General features: G+C 41.6%; 1 protein-coding gene across 2 annotated transcripts in view; it reads left to right on the top strand.

The window, feature by feature from the left end:
- Window positions 1-9606, top strand: part of impact (impact RWD domain protein) — a 31325-nt gene extending 21719 nt beyond the window's left edge. Inside the window, exon 11 of one of the 2 annotated variants that reach the window (XM_054790740.1) lies at window positions 9326-9606. In XM_054790740.1, coding sequence (XP_054646715.1) covers window positions 9326-9385 — 60 coding nt within the window. In that variant the 3' untranslated portion in view covers window positions 9386-9606. Of the gene's footprint in view, window positions 1-5951; window positions 7104-9325 lie in introns of those variants that run through there. The other variant, XM_054790741.1, reaches the window with a different exon arrangement.
- Window positions 9607-18057: the final 8451 nt, after the last annotated feature.

The raw sequence follows: 18057 nt of genomic DNA, 5'->3' as shown, positions 1-18057 counted from the left end.
AGGTTATTTGCTTAGCCTTCTGACTGTCATGCACTGCGTTAGCTGCCGTTTGACTGATAATCACACTGTGAGCCTTGAAAACTCACCATACTCCGTCGAGCGTTTGTTCTTCAAATGCCGCATTAAAGTTTTTTTAACGGCAGACAAGATTGTTTTTGTTTTGGCACGCCTGCGCAGTGTGAAGGAAAGTGGGAGGACGCCGCTAAACAAGTCACTACACTGCATGCGGTGTTCGCAACAGGCTGCAATAGTACAAGCCACAGGTGATCGACTTTTGTGATCAGCGTTGAAAGGAATTTATTGGCATATACCGATCTCATGATTATTCACAGAAATCGGCCAATACTAATGGGTGGCCGATCGATTGGAGCATCCCTACTTGAAACAAGTCACGTAAGTCCCTTGTTTTGAAAAATTGACCTTTTAGTAAGAAATTGAGCTGCATCCACATTCAACGCCCCCCCCAAAAATATTGTATATAAATAAAACTCCACGTTCATTTTCCATTTTCCCCCATAGTTAAATACCCATCCTCAGTGTAGACAGTTTTAATCAAGCCCTCCCATTTTGTGGGAAAAGCATTTATGACTGGATCCAACCAGCTGCCATTTTGCGAGGCTAATCCTGCATGAGTGTGGAAGCCTTTTCGCCGTCATATCGGCCTCCTTACCTCCAAAAAAGGTGCGTGAGACATTGCTCAGTGATGTGGTGTCATACTGACACAGTAATAGCATCATGCAGCGACTGCAAAAGGCTTTTTGAGGCCTGTCAACTGACATTTTCAAGGCCCTTGGGGGCAACTTTTTGACAAGTTAGAGTACACTGCAGAGAGAAGCCATGAAAGGGGCTGTATGCAAGAGTTCCCCAGCTTACTAGAGGGCGCCAACATTCCAATGTACTGCAAGCATTATATCCTGCCCTCTTCCTGCTTTGACTTCATAAGCGGCCTCCAACGTGACACACGCATGCGAATTAGTTTTCCATCAAATAATTATAGCGCTAGACAAAAAGTCTAGCTACTAATGTTCGCTGTCACTGAATGTACAGTATAGCCTATCATAAAAACAACATGACTGCAAATTATTGATTGCATCTCTGAGACTCCCACTACAAAAATCTACATGAATGCCCGCCAGCTGTGAGTGACTTATAGTCAAACGACAATTAATGCCAATTTTTATGAAGTTTAATTCCTGATTGTGAAAAATTAACTTTTTTTTTGTTGAGTCTGTTCTTTTAAACCAATATTTGTAACATATGCTGGCTGGTGGTGATGGTCTCATATATTTTGGTTGAAAAATAAGTCATCTTTAGCCAGCTGCAACAGGTACATTGTGGTCAGATGTAGTCAGACGTCAGTCGTGCTTTGTGTATGATGCTCAGCTGGTACTAATGGACCACAGTGTACCCTGGAAATATCCACTGACCCCCATTACTGCTGACACCGCTCCAATGCTGAGGTTGTGTGTTGTACAGCGGACACTGCTTATGTCGAAGCCCCTCAGACTAGCTGATTTACGTCGACATAAGTGGTTGTCCACATAACCGAAAACAGAAACTGTTTGCACGCTTACTTTGTGACCTTCATCTGAGACATAAATAGAATGGGTGATCAAGGATTTTTCAACCTACGGCAGTTTGTTGATATGGTTTTTCTCCATTTGTCCAGATTTTTATTTTGATTCTTCTGTTGCCAAATGATATTTTATACTCTTATCTAACAGCTGCTATGGACATTTCATTTTATGCCTCGACTATAATGATAATAAAGCTTTCGTACATGGGGAAATCTTTCTTCTGGTGGCTGATGTAAAAGCTATCTTTTTTTTTCTTTTTTTTTTTATAGCTTTTGTTCCCAGTTCTTGGAACCGCATTGCTATCAGAAAAGCAGTCAATGATCACACAATTTAAATGGTTTTTAAATTGTATTGAAAAATAAGAGCCTCTGGCCACTTTGTGTAATAATATTGTACAGTATATATATATATATATATATATATATATATATATAATATATATCTATAATATCTAACAAGCTAAATGGGTGCCTTGTGTTAGTTCTGGTAGAATCCAGGGGCCTCATTTATCAAGCGTGTACATTCCCATGCAAAAGATGCGATTTATCAACCTGTACTTGTGCGTAGGAACACTGCACTTTTTGGAGGCGAATTTTGCCCATCATCCACAATCCTTATGTGAGACATCAACACATAAGTCTCTCTCTTTTGTGTGCATTCTAAAGCTATAAAAACAGATAAAAAGAGACAGCTTATTACTGCACGTAATGGGAAACACTTATTTTGCCAATAGAGCCTTCTGGAAAAAACTCCAAAAAGCGCCAGCGACGTTCCATTTACATATAATGCGACGTGCATATTAACCAAGATACAGTGACTTATTTTTATTAGCATTGTTACGCCGATCAAACTACGTTACTGGCACATTGACAATACGCCACACCACACCAGCCAGCTATTAGCCAGCTAACGACTAGCTTCACCACACACTCACCTGCAGCGCATCAGTGCCGCACTCTCAATGCCTCAGACCACTACCAAAAAGGTAAGGCTCCATATTGGAGCTGCCACTGCTGCTGTGTTCTTGTTTCTGAGTTCATGCTAGGTGTAGGCGTTCGTTTCTATGTTGCTGTGAAATCATTGCGCCAGGAAGGAAGTTCCAGTAATGCTTAGAATGGCCAAAATAGGGCAAAATACTGTAAATATTACATGTTATGAATGGGACTGTTACTACATGGTTACAGTATGTATATAAAAGCATAAACTTTGTTGGCGTTTTAATAGCGGTCTTTGTAGGCGGCATAGGTGTGTCTCATCACGTGCAGTAAAGTGCGTTCTCTTTTGATCTGTTTTTTCATCTTTAGAACAGAAAAGAGAAAGACGTGTGTTCATGTCTCACAAGGATTGTGGATGATGGACAAAATTCCAATAAAAGTGCAGTTTTTCTTTTAGGCACAACTCTTAGCGTACATACACACAAAACCTAGTGGTGGAACAGTGGAACTACAAATAGCGATGGCTGTGCCTGTCCAGCGCAGGCCACATCATCTTGCTACGTGCTTCACAATTTGACAATCAGACAAGCGGCCTGCAAATCCCGCCATCCCCAGAGCCTGCCCCCCCATTCAAGACCACCATTCAGATATTTTTGGTACATCATTTCCTCAGATCCAGCATAATTACCTGCAGTCGTTACCTTCTCCCAAGCAGTTTTTTTTCTTTTGTTGGTCACAGCTGCATTAAGTGTTTTTTTGGTTTGTTTGTACTTCTTACTTCTCTACTTCGATTTTGGTGTCAGAGAAATTCCTCTTCTTTGCTATGATGACAGGGAAGGGAAAAAGTCCATTCATGCATTCTTAAAAAAAGGGATTTCCGCTACCATATATGGTCAATTAAAAGGTGTTAAACTGAAATTTAGTATATTAGTTTAGAACGGGGGGATTTATCAACACACATTACTTGCTGGTGTGCATATGGCTCGGGTCCGCACTTTTGATCAATACAGATTTTTTTTGTACCTACACGCATTCTAAATTTCAGTCATACGGAAGCATTTTGAACCTTTTTTACGCACAAGTTGGGAAATCAGGCTCCTGGTTAATACTGCCATGCTTTTTTCTATTTTGAAGCTTACTTTGCACCGAACAGGAAGTCACCGTGTGCAAGTTTTAATGCTGTGTAACTGGACAGTAGCTACTGTATGTTACCGTAGTGGCTTCACGCTACTCAATGATAATGATGAGTTAACCATATGACAACATGTTGACACAAACAGACCAATTTTTCATAGAAATTATCCTTTTGGGTCGCCAAATCGCATTTTGCCAATAAGGACACTGTGAGCCCGGACTTGAGTTGGTCGACATAAGCGAGTTCCACGCTCTTCCACTGCATTGAGCAGGTGCGCCTGAGGGTGGAGGCAGTGTAGATTTACAGTTTGTAACGTAAACAGGAAGCACTCATCTCGGCACTTTTGGGCAATTGCTTCATTTCAAGTCTCTGCTCAGGTGATCAAAGACTTGCCCCTCACCAAGTTGGCTGCCGCCCACACACCCCCCTCTTTGAAGCCGTCTGTGTTCTGGGAACTTCCTCACATTGACAGTGCACGTAGATTAAAGCTACGACTCTTAAAAGTGGCCTACTTCAAAAAGATGTCGGGGGGGAGGGACTTCATTTCCAGCTGAAGTGTGGACTCTCTGCAGGTGGAGGTCACAACCTCCCTGCAAATGGCCTGGAAACAACTCCGACCCCCCCCCCCCCCCCCCCCCCCCCCCCCCCCCCCCAACCCCAGTCCCTCCCAACCGCATGAATAACAGTTTAGTAGCGAATCTAAATTGAACAATCGAGTGCAAACTCCAGTGGAAAGACTTAAAGGTAAATAACAGTAATTCAGTTCCGTGTGGCCCATTCTAAGCATCCCCATGAGGTCCAACTAAAGTCCTGCTTCAGGACCGATTAGGGACTTGTAGGCACAATTAAGCGCTAAACAAAAATGTACGTCTGGAGACTAATGGTAATGTCATAAATCACAACTAGCCTAATAAAAAGCTTGGCATATTGCTATGCTATTGTAATTCCGTCTTAATTAAATAGACGGGTTTAAGCCCAGATGAATGTGCCCGCTCTGCCCTTTTTTCGCCGCGGCCAATATACCGCATCATTGCAGGCTAAATATAATTAATAACATTAATCAGCGCTCCTAAATGAGGCCTGATGGTTCCTACAAGCTAAAAAAAACAACAGACTGATTAATTTTATCGATCAACTCCGCTTAGGAAGTAAATACTGGGCTTATCAAGGCAGATGGCTGCCAACCTGGACCATAGCTCTCCTTCACAAGGGAATCATGGGAATCTATAAAAGAGCCTGGCCCATTCTTCACAAAGCGCTTGAAAGTGCACATGTGCAGGGAACGTCAAACATCGGCATTTGTCATCCCGGCCAATCAGGATGCAATTGAAATGGAGACTCGCCTGTGGTTGCTCACTAAATGCACGAGATTTACGTGTGAAGAGGTGGCTGTGGTGTTGACGGTCATTTTCACACTTCTCACAGTTGATCCAAATTCTTGTGGCCCAGCAGCAGGCCCAAAAAAAGATGATTTTTTAAAAAATAACGTAGTAAATTGTACATTGAATTCAAAGCACGCTTTGAATTTCACGGCTTCACTTTGTTTTTTAAAATTATATTAATAAATTATGCTGTTGTGGTTAAATACGGCGGATTAGTAAAATATATATATGCATACATAAATTTGACATGTTTTTGGCTTAAATTAAGCTTTTTCAAATCATAAAAATGGCTAAATGAAAATATGCAATACAAATACGGCATTCAGAAGACTCATTCAAAGACGCTGTCAATGATACAGTATGTAGTAGGGATACTCGATCGATTGGCTACCGTTTAGTATCAGCCGATTTCCATAAAAAAACGTGATCGCCATATATGCCGATAAATGCCTTTCATAGTCAATCACAAAAACCGACTGCCGTGTCATGACAATTCATGTCATGACAACACAAACATGACGGCTGTCTGACGGTGATACTATCACAGGAGTCTCCTCGCTTGCCAGCTGATTTTGAGTAGCTCACAAATGGTCAAAGAATATTTGCTTCAACTCTTGGTTTGTTACAACTTGAATTCAGACTTTATATAATGACAAATTAGCACAAAATAGCATAAAGACAATGGCCACACGAGGTGGAGGTCTGCTTGGTAAATAAAATAGTGTACAGTTTAAATGTTGCCCGTCATAAAACAAATAGCTGTCAGCTCTAATTGTGATGAAAGTTGGACATCCCTGCAACCTGGACACAGATTTTATTTCATATTTCATAAATCTTTTCATAATATTGCAACTTTATTCCCATATTATAACTTTTCCACAACCTCAATCCATCCTTTTTCTATGCTGCTTATCCTCATTAGGGTCACGGGGCTAACCTGGAGCCCAGCTGACTGTGGGCGAGAGGCGGGGTACACCCTGGACAGATCACAAGCCAATTCTAGGGCACATATAAACAAACAACCATACACACTCATTCATTTTTCCCCAACCTAATTTTCCACAAATTACAACTTTATTTTGTTTCGTTTGTTTCTCAAATTACGACTTTTTTCCTTTGATATTTCAGCTCTGTGCTACTAAAATGTATTTTTTTCCCGCTCATAATATTACAAGTTTATTCTTATAAAGTTGTGACGCTTGTTAAATATGACTTTTTTTCCTCTTGATATTTTAACTTTATTCTCCTAAAATTACAGGTGTTTTTTCTATTTCAGTTTTTGTTTTTCACCCCAACTATTCTTCTCCAACTTTGTTCCTGTACATTTTCTTCTTGTAATCATGACTTTATTCCCATAATATGTTTACTTTGTTCTTGTAGCATTATAATTTTCTGCAATTGGAATTTTCCAAAAATTACATCTTTTTGTTTCTCATATTACAACTTTTTTTGTTCTTTAATCGTTCAATTTTATGCTCCTAAAATGACATTATTTTCCTCATAATGTTGCATTCTTAGAAAATTACTGCTGATTTTTCCATTCTTGCTATTTTTTAAGTTTTCTAGTTTTATTATAAGAAGACTGAGGAAATTTGGCATGTCCACCACAATCCTGAGTTGCTTCTACAGATGCACTATCGAAAGTGTCCTTACCGCCTCCATCACTGTTTGGTACGGTAACTGTACAACACGTGATAGGAAAGCACTCCAGCGGGTGATCAAGACCTCACAGAACATTGTTGGGGCAGCCCTCCCCTCACTGCAAGACATTTATAAATCTAGAGTCCTACGAAGAACACACAACCTCATCAAGGACAGCACACATCCACAACACTCATTATTCACACTCCTACCGTCAGGCAGACGCTACAGGAGTTTGAAGTCCAGGACCACAAGGCCGGCAAACAGCTTTTACCCACAGGCCATCAGGCTTCTCAACGAAGCACTCACACACGCCGCATGCAACACACGCACACACTCATAGCACTTTATTTATTTATTTATTTATTTATTTGTATATTTATTTGTATTAATGTCACTTCTGTTGTTGTTGCTTAATTTATTGGTATATATGTTTATGTGTTTATGTTTCTTATGTTCTTATTCTTTCTTGTGTTTTCTTTCTTTTCTTGGGAGAATGAACAGAATAAGATTTTCATTGCATAGTATTACTGCTGTTTTACCATGCACATGACAATAAAACTCTCTTGAATCTCTTGAATCTTGAATCTCTTGAACAATGTGCTGCGGGCCAATAAAAAAAACAAAAAAAACAGTCGTGGGCCGCAAATGAACCCTGGGCCGCACTTTGGCCACCCCTGCTGTAATTGCATATCAACTTTGGAAATAAGGCTGTTTATTTTATTTGAAAAATAATATACAAAGAGCGCCATGCTAATGAGCCAAACCACTGGTGTGTTTGTTGTGCAGGGAGAAGTTGGTTGTTTCATCTTTTCGGATTAAAATTAAAAAAGGAACTCCCCAGAAGTTTCCACAATGATACTGAAGACGTTTGATTTAGTAAAAACCACTGCGCCTGTCTCCCACATGTCAAACCACTCTAGTATCGAACCGATTGCGAGTCAGTGTTCATTTTGTGGTTATAAATTTGTTTTATTCATTGGTAAACAGGTGACAGGATTATTAGAATACTGTTGTAACTGGGATGGCAGTGGCTCAGCAGGTAGAGCAGGTTACACCCAGAAACCGGAAGGTTGGCAGTTCGCTCCTTGCTCCCTCATCCAGTCACTGTCGTGTCCCTGGGCAAGACACTTCACCCACCTTGCCTCCAGTGCTGCCCATAATGGTGTATGAATATGAATGGATATTTGGTGATGGTCGGAGAGTCGTAAATTGACAGCCATGTTTCTGTCAGAGGGCCGCACGGTGGTCTAGTGGTTAGCACGTTGGCCAATACAGGAACAGCCTGGAGATTGGGAAGACCTGGGTTCGATTCTCCCCTGGGCATTTCTGTGTGGAGTTTGCATGTTCTCCCATGTTCTCCCGGGCACTCCCGGGCACACATTCCAAAAACATGCAGGTGAGGTTAATTGCCGACTCTAAATTGGTATGAATGTAAATAGGTATGAATGTGAGTGTGAATGGTTGTTTGTCTATATGTGCCCTGCGATTGGCTGCCGACCAGTCCAGGGTGTACCCCGCCTGTCGCCCGAAGTCAGCTGGGATAGGCTCCAGCATACCCCCGCGACCCTAATGAGGATGAAGCGGTATAGAAAATGGATGGTTTCTGTCAGACTACCCCAGGGGCAGCTGTAGCTACAGATACCACTAGTGTGCGACTGAAGCGTTTTGAAATGTGCTATAGAAATCTAATCCATTATTATATACACTAATAATTTTATTTTTAGAATATAAACAAAAATAAGGTCAAATCTGGAAAATGGCACCACTTTTCATGGGCTGCACTTTAGAGATGCCTTTTGTCTTGAGGGTTAAGAAATATCCTTTGTCGTCGTCCATTGGTGTAGTTGAGGCAAGCAAATGAGGACCCTTTTGTTTGTTGTCCCCGTGGACTCGAGACTTGCCAAGCAATCTTTTATAGTCATTGTACAAGAAATAGCAGAGATAGCTGTGGGTCCAAGTTCATATCAACCGTTACTGCTAACATTTGTCAGATATTATTTGTAAGTCTGTGTATGTGTATGTGTGTGTGTGTGTGTGTGTGTGTGTGTGTTTGGGGTGGTATCTGATCTGAAAATGCCAGCAGGGGTTAGAGGTGGGACAGATACGTTGTCAGCTTCACTAGTACACGCTAGTAGCGCAAGTGAGCCATCTCTCACAGACACCATCTTTTCCCTCAACAAGCCACGTTTGGCCTCATTCCCAGCGTGAAGGCTTTGTAAATGACAAGTGACGTACGCTGGCAACAGGATTATGAGGCGTTAGGAGTGACAGTGAGATGAATCCACAATTAGATCTCTCGATGTGAGCGTGGAGGCCGATACACCACAGTAAAGTCTATTTCACCATCGTTTTTTGTTTTGTTTTTTTTTTTATAAAAAGTGAGCCAAACATAGCGGAGAGGATTTTGTGAGAGTGCAATGTTTACTTTGATGCAATTATCAGAACACGACGAGGGCCAATCAGTAGGTTGTAATTTACATATTTCGGCGAGACGGCGAAGCAGCAGGCGTTGAGGGCAAAAAGTGCCTGTCAAAAACTCTCAGCCGCTCTAAAGTGCCACTCAAATATTAAGCCTGGCACCACTAAGTGATGCTCTAATGCAAGATAATCATACGTTTCCTAATACCCTGGTTTTTCCCTTTTGTTTCACAGGATGATGCTGCCAAATCAGCAGGGAAGACAAAGCGGCTAAAAAGCAAGAAGACAAAATGATAAACACAAAAAAAGGACTTTTAATCAAGTACTTTGTTGTTTTGTTCAACAAAAATGTATTTTTCAAAGTCCAAATGAGTGCCTCTTAGCAAGATATTAAAAACAATATTTCAAATTTATAAGCTGAAACACCGAATGTGTTTTTTGACTGACAAACTCAATGAAGTGAACACAGGAGTACTGTTTATGAAGACAGTAGTAATATTATGGAGAAAAAAAGTCACATTTCCACCAGAGGTCAGGGCTGCCGTCAATCTGAAGGAGGAGTTCTATCGAGCATGGATGACTTGCGGGACTCCTGAAGCAGCTGACAGGTACCGGCAGGCCAAGCAGCATGCGGCTTCGGCGATGGTCGAGGCAAAAACTCGGGTGTGGGAGGAGTTCGGTGAGGCCATGGAGCATGACTTTCGGTCGGCCTCAAAGAGGTTCTGGCAAACGGTCTGGCGCCTCAGAAAGGGGAAGCAGTGCCCAGTCCACACTGTTTACAGTGGGAACGGGGGTCTTCTGACCTCGACTGAGGATACAGTCGAATGGTGGAAGGAATACTTTGAGGCCCTTCTCAATCCCACTGACATACCTTCCATAGAGGAAGCAGAGTCTGAGGACACGAATGTGGACAGTTCCATCACCATGGCTAAGGTATCTGGTAGTCATAACGCTCCCCAGTGGCAAAGCTCCGGGGGTGGATGAGTTTCGCCCTGAATTCCTCAAGGCTCTGGATGTTGGGGGACTCTCTTGGCTGACACGTCTCTTCAACATTGCATGGAAGTCGGGAACAGTACTTCTGGATTGGCAGACTGGGGTGGCGGTCCCCCTTTTCAAGAAGGGTGACAGGAGGGTGTGTTCCAACTAGAGGGGGATCACACTCCTCAGCCTCCCTGGGAAAGTCTATTCCAGGGTGCTGGAGAGAAGGGTACAACCGTTAGTTGAACCTCGGCTACAGGAGGTGCAATGTGGTTTTCGTCCTGGTCGCGGAACACTGGACCAGCTCTAAGGGTACTGGAGGGTACATGGGACCTGGAAAAGGCATTCGACCGTGTCCCTTGCGGTGTCCTGTGGGGATGCTCCAGGAGTATGGGATTGGTGGCACGCTACTACGTACCATTCAGTCCTTGTACAACTGGAGCAGGAGCCTGGTTCGCATTGCCAGCAGTAAGTCAAGCCTGTTTCCGGTGAACGTTGGCCTCCACCAAGGCTGCCCTTTGTCACCAATTCTGTTCATAATTTTCATGGACAGAATTTCTAGGCGCAGCCATGGTGTCGAGCGAGTTCAGTTCGGGGGCCTTAGGATCTCTTCTCTGCCATTTGCAGACGATGTGGTCCTGATGGCCTCATCAGGCTGTGACCTTCAGCGTTTACTGGGACGGTTTGCATCCGAGTGTGAAGCTTCTGGGATGAGATTCAGCACCTCCAAATCTGAGGCTATTGTTCTCAGTCGGAAAAGGGTGGATTGCTCCCTCCAGTTTGGGAATGAGGTCCTGCCCCAGGTGGAGGAGTTCAAGTATCTCAGGGTCTTGTTCATGAGTGAGGGAAGGTTGGAGCGTGAGGTCGATTGGCGAATCGGCGCAGCGTCTGCAGTAATGCGGTTGCTGTACCGGACCGTCGTGGTGAATAGAGAGCTGAGCCGGAAGGCAAAGCTCTCAATTTACTGGTCCATCTATGTTCCCACCCTCACCTATGGTCATGAGCTTTGGGTCGTGACCTAAAGAACAAGATCGTGGATACAAGCGGCTGAAATGAGTTTCCTCCGTAGGGTAGCGGGACTCACCCTAAGAGATAGGGTGAGGAGCTCAGTCATCCGGGAGGAGCTCAGAGTAGAGCCGCTGCTCCTTCACATCGAGAGGAGCCAGTTGAGGTGGCTCGGGCATCTAGTCCGGATGCCTCCCGGACGCCTCCCTGGTGAGGTGTTCCAGACCGAGACCGGGAAGTGTGGGCTTACCTACTGAGACTGCTGCCCCCGCGACCCGGACAAGCGGAGAAAAATGGAATGGAAAGGAAAGTCCTATTTTTTGAGAGAGAAAAAACAGAAATACAAGAATAAAGTCCTACTTTGGGGAAAATAGTAATATTCAGAAAGTCTTATTTGTTAGGAGAAAATGGAAAAATTATTTAAAAAGTCATACTATAACAAAGTTGTAATTTATAGTAATATAGTTGTATATTTTTAAAGTTTTGTATATTGTGTATATGTAGGTAATATGTACATTTTTCGCAGGGTTATCCTGGAGCCTACCACAGCTTACTTGGGGCAGGAGGCGGGGTACACCCTGGACTGGTTGCCAGCCAATTGCAGGGCACATATAGACAAACATTCACACTCACATTCATACGATAAGAAAATGAATACAGTATTACAGAAATAAAATCCTATTACTGTACTTACATTGCCATAAAAATCATGTCATTTACTGCATGAATTTATTTTACCTGCAGCTGTAATATGACAAATTCCTAAATTTAGGGAAGACTAGAAAATAAAATCCTATATTTTTTATTAAATTTTTAAATGAGAAAAATCCTGTAATTTGTTGCGGGAATAATGTTTTTATAAAATACAAGGAAAAAGCTGTAATGACAAAATAATCCTAATTTGAGGGGGGGAAAAAAGAAAGTACACGTATAAATTCTTATTTTTTGGAAGAAAACAGTCATGAAAATGAAGCTTTTTTTTTTTGAAAACCATGTAAAGAGTACAAAAATAAGTCCTTTTTTATGTCGCGCTTTACAAGAAATACTTTTCTATGTACTTTTTTCCTAAGTTGTAATTTTTCTTAGAAAAAAAGTCATACTATTACAATAAAAAAATTGTAATATGAGAATAAAGTTGTAATCTTAACAACTAAAAGTCAGACTTCACCACAAGGAGGTGGTTTGGCGTTGAACTGTTCACACTGATAATGGTGTTCATGTTAAACGTCATATAGAGACTCAACTCTAATTTAAAGTGGCCGTTTAATGTGTTTTTCCACAGTGTGTCTATAAAACCCCTCAACAGAAATGTAAAGAGGTTTTCACTCAAGGATCATCAGGCTTTTCTCAGAGGAACCAACAAATCATCTGAAATGTGAACGCTGCATTCAGTTTGGTCCCAGTTGGCATTAATTCACAACCCAAATGAAATTCATCCTCAATTGATTCAGTGTTCCTGTGAAAGTTTGTCCTGGAAATGTTGAAAGTTGAGCGGGAAATGTCCATGCATTCATTTGTCAGCAGCAGTGACTGCTTTTTTTCCCTGCGGCATTGGAAGCCTCACCTCTTGTTTGGGTGTCACTTCATCACTGCCAACACATCATCTGCATATTAAACAATCCCATGCTAGCTTTAGGCTGCCGCCGCCGCCGCCTGTTTGCTAAATATATCCGGGGCTCGTCTGTGCTCCCGACACACATTCCTCCCCATCACTGAGGTGCTCGCGTTTGTTTTGGATTTAATGCAATGACTGATTGTTTAGTTCTTCAGTTAGTTGTTTAGTTTGTTTCTTGAGCAGAAGGAACAAAGCACCATTCATTCATCTCAACATGCAAAAGTTGATATCGCAATAATGACAAAGTTCGTCCACACAAGCGCACCGCGCACCTCCAAGCTTGTGCAAAAGTCTTAGGTCACCATTAGAAGTGTATTATGGCTGCATAGAACTAGAATGTAGTTTTTGAACAGTCCTGCCAACAGTACACACAATGACTGCTGTGGAAAAAAAAAAGTCAGTCAAAATAATAGGAACACCCAAAATATTAGCTACACTACACACTGGGCTGAAATACTACGTACACTTGCAGCAAAATATTTGGTGCACCTTCAGTCATAATTTCCGTGGTCAAATTATTATGTACCGGTACATCCAAAATATTAGGTACACGTGTGGCTGATACTAGGTAAACTTGCAGCCAAAATATTCAAAACACCCAAAATATTTGGTACTCCTGCAGCCACATTATTAGGTACACACAAGGCCAAAATAATACGTACACCCAAAATATTAGGTACACCCAAGGCTAAACTCAAAATATTCACAGCTTACATAAGGATCCACAATATTTTATGCAGCCCAAGTATTAGGTACACCCCACCCAACCCATTTTTATGTGGGATTTAATGCATGAATTAGCTCTTGTTGTTGTTGTTGGGTATAATTCCACACAGCTATGTCTGTGATTTAAAAGCACCAAAAATCTGATTTTAGATGTTTTTTTTTTTTAAAAAGAACATACCCGTTGAAGTCTGGTCCAAGTGTTGCATATACAAAGTCCATGACGTTGGTATTCCACACAAATATCCCATGGGGCATTTAGGCCAGCCAGGACTGGAATACACAGGAGGAACTAATGACCTGACAAGAAACAGGTGGGTGGATAAATTAGCCTCCCAGACAGGAAGTCAAGACAACATTAGATGGCAGTATTCCAAAATCAAACAGGTTTAACGCCCAACATCAAAACAACGAGCTCATTATGCTGTTCAATTCAGCTCCACATTTTGTGAAAAACGACTAAATGATTAGTTTGGAGATACTGGACATTTGCAAAACATTAGGGTCACCCATCTCATAGATAGTTGGTTCATTTAAGTTAATGAATGACAAAAACACTTGTATGCAATAAAGTATTGATAATTGGTGATATTAATAAACTGTATATGTGTATATATATATATATATATATATACACACAAATATATATCAGCATATCACAAACAACCCTCACATTTCTGCAAATATTTTCTTTTCATGAGACAACGCTTTGATACAATGTAAAGTAGTCAGTGTCCAGCTTGTATAACAGTGTAAATTTGCTGTCCCCTCAAAATAACAACCATTAATGGCCAGTAGTGATTACACCGCTATGTCAAACTGTACTCATTGGGCCCAGTCAGACATCCCTCCCTGGGGTCATGTGAGTGGTTAGTGTCACAAAGTCTCAGGTATGAATGGCGATCAGGTGAGTTAAATTTGGTTGTCACTCTCACACGCTCATACCGGTCACTGGAAGTTCAACATTGCACCTCATGGCAAAGAACTCTCTGAGGATGTGGAAAAAAAAAAGTTGCTCTACATAAAAATGTTGTAGGCCGGGGGTCACCAACCCGTCGATCGCGAGCTACTGGTCGTTCTTTGGGACTTTGCCGGTCGATCGTGAGAAAAACAAAGTATTATTACATTAGTGCCCTCCTCTCCTGCAGAGTGACCAACAAGCACGTGTTTTGACCACTGAACACGCCAAGAGCCCAGTCCCCAAAACCCAGCTGGAGAAACTAGCTGTGTATATACTGTATATACTGGTGATCCTGTGCAGGTACACGACCGAGACCAAGGATCTTGGACTCAAAAAGGTTGGTTACCACTGTTCTAGGCTTTAAGAAGTTTGCCAACACCCTGAAAGTGGGCTGCAGCACGGTGGCCAAGACCATACAGTACAGTGCTTCAACAAGACAGCTTCCACTCAGAACAGGCCTAGCCGTGGCCTAGCCAGGGTTAACGTGATGGACCTTAACCCTATTGAGCATCTGTAAGGGATCCTCAAACGGAAGGTTGAGGAGTGCAAGGTCTCTAACGTCCACCAGCTCAGAGGATTCCAGAGGCAACTTGTGATGTTCTGGTGAACTCTGCCCAAGAGAGTTAAGGCAGTGTTGTAAAATAATGCTATTCACACTGGACATTTTCATTAGGCGTGTACTCACTTTTGTTGCTAGTGGTTTAGGCATTAATGGCATTAATTGTTGCGCATGCTCCGTAGCTTAGCCTGACTTACAACAAAAATAGATCGAAATAGCATTAGCAGCGCACTAGCTAGTCACCTGGAAAGATTTTTAACACATCAGCAAAACATACATACATTATAGTGATGTAATTTATCTTATTTATTATGTATTGTGTAAAACTAAGACAGGAACAAGATCAAATTAAAAGCACTAAAGGAATACAGAGCCACCGTCCACCAGTACGAACCTGGAGTTTGTTTTTCAGAGAGGCGCACTCAACAAATCTTACCTTTATGCATTCCCACATAGTATCAGCATTTGGGACCAAATATGACGAGAAAGAAAAAAGGGAAAAATATTGTATATTACTCTATCTGTGCAGCGTGGGAGAAAGAAAGATGCGTTCAAGGACCGTCGAACAAATTGGGACAAGCCGCCACTCATAGCAAACAACTTAAACATGCAAACACTGTGGGATTTGTAACTGCATATTATTTTTTGAATAAAATAATGGCTCATTTACATAAAATTTGATGTAGTTATTTAGAAATTATCCATCCAACCATCCATTTTCTATGCCGCTTATCCTCATTAGGGTCGCGGAGGTATGCTGGAGCCTATCACAGCTGACTTTGGGAGAGAGGCGGGGTACACCCTGGACTGGTCACCAGCCAAGCTGACTTTGGGCGAGACGCATGGTACACCACATGCTAACCACTCGGCCACCGTGCTGCCTTACAAATTATTTTATTTATTTTTTTCAAGTGTTTTTTTTTTTATCATTGCGTTTCCCGCAGGCTGGTTGTTGGGAACCCCTGCCTTATGATATGATATGATATTTGAAAATACTGTAAGAATGACACTTTTATAGAATTGGCTTCTTTATTTCATAATGTAAGATTAATGTCTACATCAACAAACGTAACCGTGGAATCGAATCAGATCATATCGTTTGTACTTTGTATCGAGACGTATTGAATCGTTCTGTTTTTTTAAAATAAATCGTTTTTTAATCATATACAGGGTCAGGCAAAATGATCTGACACATTTGTAGGTGAAATAAAAGGCAAATAAAGTAAAGAAACAAGAAAGTGTTTTTATTTTGGAAAAGTACTTATAATGCCATTCTGTTTCATTATGTTTTAAAAATTCAATCAGTCAAATGGGATCCATTATTGTCCACACACTCAATGCAGATCCAGTAGCTCTGAAGTTGGTAAGCCATAACAAGATGGTGTTTCGTGGTACGGGATCATGTCTACCGAGATTGAAGTGCAAACGGAACGCTCCTTGTGTTGTCGTTACAGATTTGTTTGTTTTGATAAACGTTTCCACAATGAAAGCGCGATGCTCACCTGCCTAATTCATGGCAGCAACTGAAAGAGAAACGAAAAACAATGGCATTGTAAAGAAACAAAGCAAAATGGCATTATATGAAAAAAATGGCATTATATGTACTTTTCGAAAATAAAAACACTTTTTTGTTTCTTTACTGTATTTGCCTTTTATTTAACCTACAAATGTGTCAGATCATTTTGCCTGACCCTGTATTAACTTTTGTGAGGTGCTGTATACACTGTATACTTTGGTATTTTAACCAATACACACACAGAAATAAACCATGCATGCAAAAAGGAGGCCGTTTGTGCTATTAAGGTTACCGGATGCTATAGGCATACCTTGTGAAGCCCAAATGACAAGTCTTTAAAGGGGATTTACATATTTTTCACAGATGCTAGTGTATTTCAAAAATTGTCATCAAATACTTGGATTGGGGGGAGCTTTGCATTTTAATGCTCCAATTTGAAATGAAACACTTTATATCCTGAAGACAAAGCAGTGTTAACTGTTATTATTATATACTTACACTGTGTGTATTTCAGTCCTTATTGTCGCAGCAAATCATTCCCATTATTAATGCTCTTAAGCACCATTTGCCTGATGTGAAGCCTAATGGTGGGTCATCACATGTATTACATGGCTGACCCTGAATCAAGATGCTGCTCGCTGCCTGCAGCTCTCACAAGTTCATGTAGAGGAACAAAACCTCTTCAGGCTTCTCTGATTGCACACTGCAGCCTTGATGAGGACAAAGAGAAGAGAGGCTGCAGACACCGGATTCTTTGTTTCCTTCAGAATAAAAGCGTGTGGGCCGTGAAGCAATCGAGTGTATTTTCTATCATGGTCGATGTGGTTCCGAGGGGACAAAGCAGAGATGTGTCTCGCGAGTATGGACACACCTAATTAATGATGTGGGTCATTTTCAGCTGGAGGGCGGATGGGGTGGAAGTGGGCGAGCCTACCTGCTTTGTAGGTTCTTGTCATATATGGAAAATCATCGGCTGTAAAAATGCCTCTGTTTGAACGTATGACTTCAGTTATGGCTGAATCAGTATGGTGAGGTGAAAGTATATGATGGAGTCCTGCTATAATCTACACAGACTTGTTACTTCATTGTATTCATTTGTATTATGTTTTGATGACATGTTTAACTTTTGCATGTACACCTTTGAGCATATATGTATTTTATCAAGTCGCTGGAGTTGTGAATTGCTCTTGACAAGATGAATAAAGTATCTCTCCATCTCGATACAGGAGATGTCCTTCGCTTTCTAAAAATGTGGCCCACTCAGAACAATTTATTTGAACATCCCTCCAACAAAGCATTCCTGTTACTCACCAAAACATAAGGGAGGGCAGCAAGCGGGTCAAAGAGGCAGCAGGTGAAGTGAAGCATCTCCAGGGAGGACACTCACAAGGCGGTGATGAATGGTGTCCATACTCCATTGACTGCAAGGCATCAATACAATAATGTTACTATGTACATCTGCTATGCAGTCGTGACCTTGGTGCACAGGTTGCGGAGCGACTTTTATTGTGAAGGTCTAACCGGACGTGAAGTGTGGTGGCAAAAATGTGTGGAAATTGACAGAAGCCAAAAGAAGCGTGCGCTCCCACCTTATGCGCACCCTCATTGA

The sequence above is a fragment of the Dunckerocampus dactyliophorus genome, chromosome 10 (genome assembly GCF_027744805.1).
Source record: "Dunckerocampus dactyliophorus isolate RoL2022-P2 chromosome 10, RoL_Ddac_1.1, whole genome shotgun sequence".
NCBI classification, from domain to species: Eukaryota; Metazoa; Chordata; class Actinopteri; order Syngnathiformes; family Syngnathidae; genus Dunckerocampus; species Dunckerocampus dactyliophorus.
This window is presented reverse-complemented; position numbering and strand designations above follow the sequence as displayed.